At 37.9% G+C, this 11,850-nt stretch overlaps 1 protein-coding gene across 2 annotated transcripts in view; it reads left to right on the forward strand.

Moving 5' to 3' along the window:
- FAM126A (family with sequence similarity 126 member A) overlaps nucleotides 1–11,638 on the forward strand; it is a 28,085-nt gene extending 16,447 nt beyond the window's left edge. Inside the window, exon 10 of one of the 2 annotated variants that reach the window (XM_009638678.2) lies at nucleotides 8,247–11,638. In XM_009638678.2, coding sequence (XP_009636973.1) covers nucleotides 8,247–8,803 — 557 coding nt within the window. In that variant the 3' untranslated portion in view covers nucleotides 8,804–11,638. Of the gene's footprint in view, nucleotides 1–7,096; nucleotides 7,579–8,246 lie in introns of those variants that run through there. The other variant, XM_035894099.1, reaches the window with a different exon arrangement.
- The last annotated feature ends 212 nt before the right edge of the window (nucleotides 11,639–11,850 follow it).

Genomic DNA, 11,850 nt, shown 5'->3' on the forward strand with positions numbered 1-11,850 from the left:
CCAAACATGCAAGCAAAGCAAGGAATTCATTCATTACGTCCCGTCTTCAGGCAGGTGTTCAGCCATCCCCAGGAAAGCAGGGCTCCATCACATGTAACGGTTACTTGGGAAGACAAATGCCATCACTCTGAATGTCCCCCCCCTTCCTTCTTTTTCCCCCAGCTATATAGGCTGAGCATGATGTTGTATGGTGTGGAATATCCCTTTGGTTAGTTGGGGTCAGCTGTCCTGGCTGTGCCCCCTCCCAGCTTCTTGTGCTCCCCCAGCCTCCTCGCTGGTGGGCTGGGGTGAGAAGCAGAAAAGGCCTTGACTCTGTGCGAGCACTGCTCAGCAGTAACTAAAACATCCCTGTGTTATCAACACTGTTTCCAGCACAAATCCAAAGCATAGCCCCATATTAGCTACTAGGAAGAAAATTAACTCTATCCCAGCCAAAACCAGCATATTTGGGCAAACTAATATAAGGGCTTCCGCAAAGTAGAACAGAGGTCTAGGCTGAGAAGTAGAAAAATGGTGCTCAATGTACTGCAAAAGGAGAAACATTATATTCCACTTCTTCTGCCATCTTCAGATGAGGAAAGAGACGCTGGACCAAGGATCAAAATTTTCAATGGCTGCTTCTGCTGGGCTTGTAATTCTGATGACAGGCTAAGTGAGTGAGTGTAGATTAGAATTAAAGATTTTGAAGTAGCATCATAAAAATCTTGTACGATGTGTACTGTATGAGCTTTTGTAGCACATGGACAGTTCAGTTAGAAAAACGTCGCCAAGTTACTTGTGAAGGACCAAAAGGTAATTTGGTTAAGTGTTGAGAAAATTATTTATAAATATGCTAGTAGAAGATGACTTTACTGCTCAGAAAGCTCTATGATTATTTTAATGGCACACATTGGTGGTAGTAGTTCCAATAGTAAGCTGCCAGAGGGGGTGAGGGGCAAAGAAAGGTAAAATAACCAAACTTCTTTTCCAGTTGATTAAAAACTGCTTAAAACTGTCAGACAAAGCTGAGGAGCAAAGCATTAGTGTCTTTAACTTCAGTGAGGTCCAGTAGCAAGTTATTACTGAAATCTTGAGACTGCTAAGAACCATTTTAGTCTTTACTATTTATTTTCCTTTCTTCAGGCTTACAGTTGTGAAGCAGGGATTATTGACCAGATGCAAGAAAACTGTATGATAGGTCAGCTTTTAAATGAACAAATGCCCTATGAAGCTTGGCAATTTTGTCAGCTGTTATTTTTGAGTGGTTCTGATGCTTGTTCAGATGAGGTGGTGGAGGGGAACATAGATCGGGGATACTCAGTGCCAGTTCATTCAGATGAATTGAAAGTGTAGGAGGTGGTGGAGGGGAACATAGATCGGGGATCTATGCCAGTGCCAGTTCATTCAGATGAATTGAAAGTGTATTAAAATAAACATTCCTTTTGTCTTTGCATTTACAGAAAAAATGAGATTAAAATCTCACAGAATCAGTACTGGAACCATCCTTTATAAGAATGCAAATTTTTCAGCAAATAAATCTTTTTTACAATTATTGCCTTCCTGCAGGGAGTGATGCTTGGTGGAGTTCAAGGAAAAATGTGTGGGATAAGTGTACCCTACAGTAGATAACAACAGTAAGGTGAAAGGGAAATGAGAATAATAGTAGGACTCATAGAAATGAGGAGGAATGCTGTGTTTTATGGAATCTCATAAAGCAGGACAAGTTGAGAGAAACAGTGATAATCCAGTTAGTATGACCCAAGTGAGGAGTAGTCAGTGTTTAGGGATGAGGATTGAAAGATGATGGACTCTTACGGGGAGGGGGAAAGCTCTTGTCAACATTTTGTTTGGGTTATTGGGAAAACTTTGGATTTGCATTAAATCCTGTACCATTGAGGAAAAGGAAGAAAATCCGTTGGTGATTTGGGGGTGGAGGGGAACTTGTACAGCAGGTTGTGGGAGTAGTTATAAATTTGAAGGCTATGTAAACATTAAGCTAGTTTAAAGGCCAAACTGAGTCTATGTTGTCTTTGACTGTCTGATTGTTTCGTTTTAAATGGTGAATGTTCCATGCATATACCACTTCAGCTAATCTCCTCAAAATTTTCATTATAAAATACTAACAAAATTGTTGTTTGTGACTTGAAAAGCCTGTTTGAAGTCAGAGTGGATGGTCTCCTGATTTCAAAATTCCTAATAGCATAATGCAGTGCCCCACAATTCCTGATGGAAAAAAAGTTATGGAATAAATCTTCAGGGTCAGCGTGAAGAAATAATAACGAGGCTTGTGCTTACAGGTGCTTGTTTAAATTAAAATAAATACTGGAATTGGTAGAAATCGGATGACAAACCTTGTACCTCCTGACCACTATTCTCTCTCCCATAGTGTAAGGGGGGAAAAATGTATTTGGGAGGTTTATTTTTGTGCATCAGTATGATAAAAATGAGTTGAACAGGTGGATTATGATTAGGAAGCTAGAGGAGACAGCTGAGAGGTAGTTTGATCTTACACATTACGTGGACCAGAAGACCTGATGAAGCAAAGTATCCCTTGGGGAAACAAGGCCAGCAATTTTCAATCACTAGATAATTGTGTAAAATAAATGAAATAAAAGAATTACAGCCACTCAATTTCCAGCTGAGAAGCATGGGCTTTATTTTTTTATCTTTTAAAAATTTCAGTTTACTATAAAAAGTTCTCAGACATTGGATCTTGACAGCCTTTGATAGAACTGAAGTCAGTTTTGAAAGAAGGTCAACATTTAATCTTGTGATACTCAACCCTGTAACTTGTTGGTATTGTGAATTTGGACTTCTAAGGTAGGTACTTTAGAGGTACTAAAGGCAAAGGTCATTTGCAAAATGGATGCATCTACTCACAAATGGATAGTGCTTGAGTCAGTTGATACTAGCTACCACTTATCAAGAAAGTATTTAGTGCTGTTGAATTGGATTGCCTATAAATAATAAAGCTTAAAAAAAAAGGAGCATTAGCTCCTCTATATAGCATTAGTTTTGTGTAGTGTTCATGTTTTAAACACAAGCCTTGAGTGGCTTCTCCATTTCCATTTACAAATAGAGGAAAATCAGAAAAATCATACAGTGTGTAAGGGAGATAAACACCTGCGTGAATGATTATTTATGGAAGCCAGGAAAAAAAACAAAGCAAGCCCTAGCAATGCTTTCCTTGCTAATGTAAAATCTGCCAAACTGCCCCGTAAAAGGGTTGCCTGGGGAAGATCTCCTATGTGTAGAGGTAATGCATGGAAGAGAAATACCCTGATGTGACAGACTAAGAAGAGCTAAACAGATGTTGGTAGGATACATAACACAAAAACACAGTCATCAACTAGAGAAGAAGGACAGGAAGAGATTTTTTTTTCCCCCCTTTGCAGAAATTTGTAGTACACAAGGTTTAGAAACATTAGTCTTTGAATCTCTGTGGAGAGAATTTTCTTACTTTTCTTGAAACAGTATTAATTCCTGAAATAGTTACAACTTTTTTTAGGAACCTGGAATGGATGTTAATTTTGGGATATAAGCTTGATGCTTTTGTGAATAATTCAAAATGCTAACTTTGTTGTGCAGGAAATGCAGCTTGAGCTTGTGGTGGTTAAAACTGAATTACAATCTAAATGGGCAGTTTGCCTGTGCAATCTCAGGTAAATGATGTAGGCAACCGTAATAATAAGGTAGAGTATGACTGAAATATCTTTGAATTAATTCTTAGCAGCTAGTAATCATGAAATGCATTTATCAAGGTTGGTTGTACTACTTAAAGCATTCAGAAATGTGACTCCAAATACATTTTCCTTCAACTGCTGTGGGCATATTTATATTAACTTTCAAACTGACATAATTATTCAGTTTTATCTCTACACTATTTAGCAGTGTCCTTTGTTTTCTCTTTTGCTACATTGCTGTGTGCGCTGGGTATTAATATCTCTTTCTCAAAGGATAGACCCTCAGAGTTGTCCAGCTTGAAGCAGTATTATCTTCAAAACCAAGCACTACGAAGCCGAAGGTTTGTTTTAGGTGTTCTTAAAGTTTTAAAATAAGGAGGGAATGCTACTATGAAAGACGTAGATTGTGTAGTCTTATCCCTGCCACATAGATGCTATCGTAGGCAGTGTTAATAGGTGGTGAGATACCCAGTAGTATCCCACTTAATTAATTTCCTCTTGTAGCTCAATGTTAAACTTGGAGAAAGGTATATTCCCTTTCACTGGAAGTAGTTAATAGCACTTAATTAAAAGATTAGACATAATCTGTGCTGAGTAAAACTCTTTAAGATTTTTGGGGTTTTTTTCCCCATGTGGCAATGGTGGGTGAAGTGCTGGTATCACAGTAGGATATTACATTTAGAAATGCATACTACCAATCAACAAAAAGTATTGCTATTACACAAAATCTGTAACAAAAAAATTCTTCCTCTGTTCCTCTTAATTTCTGTTGTGCACTCTGAATCTCCTTTCTTTGGAGCTGGATGCTGTTAACTAGTGCTTTTCTGGCCCTGATGGGGAAGGGACTGACATTAAGCTCTGTTCCGCCCTCTCCTCTCCGGTGTCCTGGCTCTAAATGAAGTTTCTAGCAGAATTGACTTGTGCTTATGGAGATCGGTGGATCCTGGGAAGAAGTTCTGCTGAAATAAGGTGCCTGTAGCTGCACTGACGGGGTAGCAGGAAGGAGTTTGAAGATTGCCATAGGAGAGGCACAGGTACCTCACCCTAGTAAAATTAGACCAATGAGGCCAATGAGAGCACTCCTCATTAACCTTTCTGCTCTTATGTTTATAGAAAAAAGGCTGCATTTGATGGTGCTATTATTATTATTATTATTATTATTATTAATATTGCAGTTCACAGTGCTCGGTTGTTACCTTTGTTACTGATGATAGAAGACTTTTGCAGAAAGTGCTGTTAGAAGGCGTAACACTTGGAAACAGTTCTAATGAGTTTCCTGTGAAATGTCAGGAAGTTAGTGGCTAATAGCAGCAATTATTAATGCCATTTCCTTTGGATAGTACAACTTGTTAAATAGATACTTTCATTAATAGTTGACTACTTAAAAAGAATCACGATACTTAGCATCTGCAGGTAAAATCAGGGATAACTCTTACACCAGGGTTCAATGGTTTCTGTCCCTGCCAGAATAACCTTCTAGCTTTGAGACTTACTTCATTGTCATGGTAAGTGCAGGCAGCACAAATGCGAGTGAAAAGCCCAGCGCTGTAGCCCACTTGACCTAGAAGTACACTGTGCCTGCACAAGAGTCCTCAGTGCGGGGACAGGGGAAAGAGAGGATCCCCTCCAGCTAAAAAGCATTAGAGCTGCTGCTGTGAAAAATGATCTCGCCATAAATTCTTCTGGTTTTGGACTTCATACTGTCAGTTAAATGTCTGTACTGCTACTGTGCAGTAGCAAACTGGCAGTATAGTCTGGGCGGTCCTTCCTTAACCCTCAGGTCTGAAAGCTGTGTTATTCATAACACACAGGGATTCAGTTGAGCTTTATTCTGAGCTCTGCTTTTAGTGCATTTTTAGTCTTGTCAAGTTTGTGGGCATAGTGTTTGCAGGTAGTATACATATATAACACATACAGAATATATAACTGTATAGCATATAGTGTAGTTCTTGCTATTCTTCACTTTTATTTCCATGGTATACATCTTCATGGAGGATGTGCCGTGACTATCTATAACTGATGGATTCTCTTTTTTTCTTCTCCAGGTCATCTAAATGCAGTTTTGTGATTGTAGAGCTAGTGCTGGTAAAGCAATTCTGAATACTTTTAAAAAGACCTTCAGATACTGAGAATACTTCAAACACTGTGGAGCTGACAGGTCGCTAGGACTTTAACTTGTTACTTGCGTATACTTGAAATTTCCGTAAACTTTCAACTCCCATTTTTATTTTCACTTTTTTTCCTCTCAAGCGTTCATACGTCTCAAACCTGTCTTCATCTAATGTAGACAGGCATCTTTTGAGTTGGGATTTGTTTTACCAGGACCTTGTAGGAACTACTGCGTTCTTATCACTAAATATCATTATTATATCTCTTGTGCTTACACACAACCATCTTTCTCACACTTAGAATAGCAGTGGAGTTTTCTGTTTGCTTGGGGATTCTTGGCTATGTGTGCAAATCTTTGACTGTCTTGAAATAATTTTTTGGTCAGGCTGAGCACTTGTATGTCTGCTGTTGATGACTTACCCAGATGAAAAGAAGTAATCTTAGAACCAACCTGTATTGGTTTTTTTTGCCTTAATTTCTTTCCCCTCCCAGCCCCCCCCAGTGCTGCTGAAGGTTTTGGTACTGTCTCTCTCTCCAGCTTAATCAGCTCTATTTTCTCAGTTGTACTGATTTGTGTCACAAGAATCAGTTACTGAGTTTATTGCAAACTTATTTAGTTGTAAGCTCATATAAGAAGCTTAAAAAGGCTGACGAGATCAACATTTATGTTATGTTATTAGTAGGTGGCAAAAACTGCAGTAAAACTCCATAGTTTTTTTTCCGAGTAAGTTGATTTTAGTAACAGGAGAATTTTCCTACTTGTAAATATCTTCCTGGTTGAAAACAGTTTTTTGAAATTAAGAAAGAAAATGGAAGTCAAAGTGTGCTGGAGTTGGCTTGGTTATTTTATTACTAGTTTTCGGGCTGACCGCTGTGCAGCTTCATGACATTGCATGTGTAGAATTTCTAGTCTTACATGATAACACATGAAGTTGATATGCCATTTCACTGTAAAAATAAGTTTCACTTTAGCATGGTGATACAGAGAATATAGTCATAAAAGTGAATTATGGAGAGTTGTTTGGCTTCTGATAATCTCTGAATGTTTGTTTCATGATCCTCAGAAGTTTCAATTTTGAAAGATCAAGCACGGGGCCTTCCAGTATGCGGGTGCAGGCCAATAATTAGAAGATTGCAGCCTACAATTTAGAAATAAAGCAAAATTCCCTACTCGCTAATGTTGCTAATTAACAAGAAGTTAATATGTGAACATCTGCTTTAATTCATAATGCTTTAGTCATCTGTATCTATTGGCTTTTGTTTCATGTTTTGTTTCAGACATCTTTTTTTTTTTTTTTTTTTTTTTTATCCATCTTTAATTCTAGAACAACCAGAGAATGGTAATGATGCTACTGAATTGGGCAACTTTATCATACCTGAGATTAGTGTCACAAGTGTGTCTGGAGAGAGGACCGGGAATGGGGAAAAGAGCAGAGCACTAGCAGAGAATGATGTTCAGCATTTACAGGGAGTACAGGAAACAGCTACAGATCCTAGAACTGACAGCAAAGGCATGCCAGAAATCAGGAGGCAAAAATCTGTAAGAAAAATGATGGAGGATGGAATAAACTCATCTGGCAGAGTGCAGTTTTAGCAGAGCACTTGTAGCTGCACTCTAAGGTACCACTGTTGATTGAGAGGGTCACTGCTGCATGTTTGGAGAATTAAAGTATGCAGTTAATATATTTGCATGTGTAATAACACAGATGCATGTATTGCACACAGCTTCGTCTGTGCCACAATGATGACCTACTTACGATTAGATTTATTTAATCTGGAGAAAAAAACCTGTGAGACTCAATTTACCTTTGAGTTTATTAAGCATATTTACTGGGTTTACAAAATCCAGTGATCAATGGTATGAAGAATCCATCAAAATGGATGCGAAAAGTATCTCGCTGTGCACCTCAGATTTCCCAAATTCCACCTTTCATGGTATACTGGAGATCTCATGTTGCCCTTGAGCTTCCAACTCATACCACCAGATCTATGATGCAGAAGGTGACCTTTCAATCCTAAAGCATTCTTGGGTTGCTAAATGTGCAGATGCCATATTGGGTGTCCTGGGGCATTGATCACATACCTTTATAATTAATGAGCTTTGCAAAATCATGTATTGGAGCACTTGTTCAAAATAAGATTTACACTTTTTGTTCCGTTTGTCTTCTAATCTATAAATTTCTAATCTCCTGCATGAATTAACAAGACTGCATTTTTTTTTTTCCAAAATCACTACAAAATGAGATTGTGGGCATGCTTTTTGATCTAGTTAATGCAGCATTATTTGGTGTAACTTTATATTCTAATGAACCTTAATTCCAAAATGTAATGGAGTAGGTAAGTGTTTTGTCTTCTGTTCTCTGTTCTGTTGCTTTATGGCTTCATGCTTGCAAATATAAAAATCTAGCAATACATAAAATCCATAAATGTGAGAAAGTCAATTGCTAATTCTTTATTTCTTTTTCTACCATGCAGGTAATACTGATTTAGCAATTCAAGAAGAACTGATAGAAGTATCTGAAACTGATGAAGGGTTTTACTCTAGGGCTGCTTCTAGTACAAGTCAGTCTGCCCTATCTAACACCAGCAACACGAGCAGTAAGAACCTTTTAGGGAAGAGCCAACGAAGGTCTGGAGGAAGCAAAGCTGGAGGAAAAGAAAAAGAAGGAGAAACCTGCCGAGAACACTTGTCACGAAAACAAACTCAGAGAGCCATGAGTGAGAATCTAGAGCTTGTCTCTCTGAAGAGACTGACACTGACAACTAGCCAGTCCCTGCCTAAGCCTGGCAGCCATAGTCTGGCGAGAACAACCACTACTGTGTTTAGTAAATCCTTTGAACAGGTCAGCGGTGTCACAGTTCCAAATAATCGTGGTGGTGTATCTGGTACAGAGGCAAACAGGTTTTCAGCTTGCAGTCTTCAGGAGGAAAAACTGATATATGGAACAGAAAGAACAGATCTTCCCATTTTAAGCAAACAGCCTAATCAGCAGCGACCTCCTAGTATTAGCATAACTTTGTCAACAGATTGATATTAAATTGGCAAGTATGAAAAATAAAATACGGAGGGTTTATGCTGATATTGGTACATTGGTACATTAAGCTCTTTACTATGCTGTACATTAGTTTCTTAACCTCAAGCCCATAAATTCTTATTTGGCTCACATTTGACAGTAACAGTGAATAGACGACAGTTTTAACTATTTTACATAAACTTCTAATACCTTGGAAAGCTCCTCTTTGACTTACTGTATTTATACACCTGATTGATTATGGCTTCATGTGAAGCTTACAGCTTCACCAATTTAACAAGCATGGATTGGTTGTTTAGCCACTGACCAAGATGTGTGGCTTTTCACAAATGCACAATATGGGAACAAACAGAGCCTCTTTCCCAGATTCTACTTTTTCACGACCATTCGGCGTGGGTAAAACTGCAAGTACTTCTTTTATTTAAGGGGAGTCTCACAGTATGGGCATGAAATTGTGGAACAGCATTGTAAGCACAAACATTCTCTTATGTTAGCTGTGAGAAAGCTGTGCCTAAATGTAAGGTTAAGACTAGAAGCATCAGTTCAGTGTTCGATGTTATGGCGATTTTTGTAATGGTAATTAGTACACATTGCAATGTTCATACTTCTTCATGCCTATATGAGTCTGAAGTATAGATGCATTTTGGTTTTTCTATACATCTTTGAAACCGGGCCAAAGTCATATAGCAGCAGTATTTGTGAATGAGAGTTCTTACCAGTCGCTGTAGCAGTCACTCTTTAGGCTTACAAATTACGTGACAGACTCAGTCTTTCTTTCAGATTCTTGAATATCAGGCACAGAGCTACTCATTGAAAAGTCACTGTCATCAGTATTTTTACTTATGGGGAAGAGATGTGCTTATGTAGCAATGGTATGTAGGAAATAAGGTATGAGCCCTTTGCACTGACTCAAACAAATCAGGAGTGTGGATGTTTTTAATGTGAACTTACTATTTGAGACTAAGGGAATACTACCAAAGGACGTGTACTTTCAGTAACTTGCAAGCACAAAGGGAAAATATAATGTAAATACAACTAGCACTGTCATGCCTAGTCTTTTATATCTATTATTTTTCTAGCTTGAAATTCTAGAACAGCAGCCTGTTCAAGATTATCTAACCTCTGACCTTCAGCTAGTTTGGTGACCTTGTCTGATTCCAACTTTTATAATGTTAAGTTTTTAATTAAAAATGGACGTTAAAACTTCTTACGCAGAAATTTGGAGAAACAATAGCTGACAGAACCCTTCCAGTAGCAGTGATTAGCTGATAAACAGACAATATGTTATGGTGCGCGGAGAAATAGGATGAAGATCTAAGGCATAATCATTCCCAACTGTCCAAATTTCTGCAGGTAGTGATTCCTTATTGTCAAGAACCTTGTAACAAAACAAACACTAAAATTCTGGTAGACTTCCCTGTTTCCCTGGGGATAAGTTTAGATCTCCCTTTTTGACTTAAACTGAAGCACAAGTAACTTTTAAGCAGCAAATGTTATTCAGGTTTATAGCAATTAATAAGCTGCTTAATGACAAGAGATGAGGAGACATAGTTGATAGGGACAAGTAAGTTGTATAATTCTACTTCTAAGACCGCAGATTAGATGTGAGCATTTCTTAATATTCACCAAAATATGTGGAATAGCTGCATCAGTCTATAGATGTTCGTCTTAACCTGAGAACCTGAGTTTAAATGAATGTGCCACAATTTCTCATTCTTCAGTTTGTTGTGTGACACTGGTCTAGTCTAGTGATGCAGTATTTCACCTTTTTACAGTGAAGTGTTTTCTTAATTGTACATGAAAACTTACATTCCTAACATATAAACTGCAAGTTTGTCCTGCTTAGTGTTTAATCCTTTGGCCAGTGAAATCAGCTGGTTCTCTGAAGTTGTGTGTTTTTGTAAATACTTTGTACAGCAGAAAATTTTGCCTCTTTTTTTTACAGGTTTTCCTGCAATACACATTAGACAGCACATTTGTTTCAGATTGACTAATACATGTGGTGGCTGGAGCACACATGACCACTAGCAATAGAAAGGCTTTAGGGAGCTGATAGCACCACATATACTGAACATAGTGATCTTCCTTTCCTTGAAATTTGTTCTAGATGTTACGAAGAAGTAACCTGCAGAACTTGCAGCTGCCTCCTGATCTGCTCTTGCAGTGTTGCATTAAAGCCTACTTTGGAAACACTTTACAGTAACTTAAATTGAAACATAAACTAGAATAGATAAATAAAATTGCAGTTGACATATGTTTTGGTTTTTGGTTTTTTTTTGTTGTGAGGTATTAATTGTGAGAGTGTTAAGGGACTAGAATGTTTAAGTAATTCTACTGGTTTTGTTTCGCTTAATGACCATTTCGGTTATCTACACAGGAGTCACTCTTTCAAGCTGGGTGTTGGTATAAAAGATGTTTATTATACTGAGAAGATTTAGTCACGTTAGCTATAAATAATTCGAACTTCAAAGGATCTAAAATGTCATAAAATGTAGATATGTTAACGATGTTTACAATACCGTTGGCTACAAGTCACACAGTGTTAAAGTAAAATTAGTTTATCATCCTTTTATTTTACCCAGCTAATATTCGAACTGTGGTCTGGCTTGAACCCAAGACATCAGCTCATATTGGTACAACCGAAATTACATAAAGTTTCATACTCTTTTGAGAAAATGATAAAAGGAAAGGTTCTGGGTACTAAGGGCTGCTGTTTCTCTACAAATGTGGCTTCATATACATGTGTGTGTATTGGTCTCTGGAGCAACTTACACAATGAGCATGTTTTTGTGAACTGACATCACACCTTTATAGTGATAGAGTCTAAATAATTTCTTTCCTTTCAGTTTTGCTTCTTTTCTTAAAAATGGAAACGATAGAGTCTAAATAATTTCTTTCCTTACGTGAGTAATATAACTTTCAGTTTTGCTTCTTTTCTTAAAAATGGAAAAGGGAAAAAAAAGCAGGAGAGGGAAGGGGGGAGCAGAATTATTTGTTCTCCAAATATCCATGGTGCAGGGTTAGGTAGGGGCAGTGAGGAGAGGGAA

This window comes from Egretta garzetta, unplaced genomic scaffold (assembly GCF_000687185.1).
Source record: "Egretta garzetta isolate BGI_Z169 unplaced genomic scaffold, ASM68718v1 scaffold94, whole genome shotgun sequence".
NCBI classification, from domain to species: Eukaryota; Metazoa; Chordata; class Aves; order Pelecaniformes; family Ardeidae; genus Egretta; species Egretta garzetta.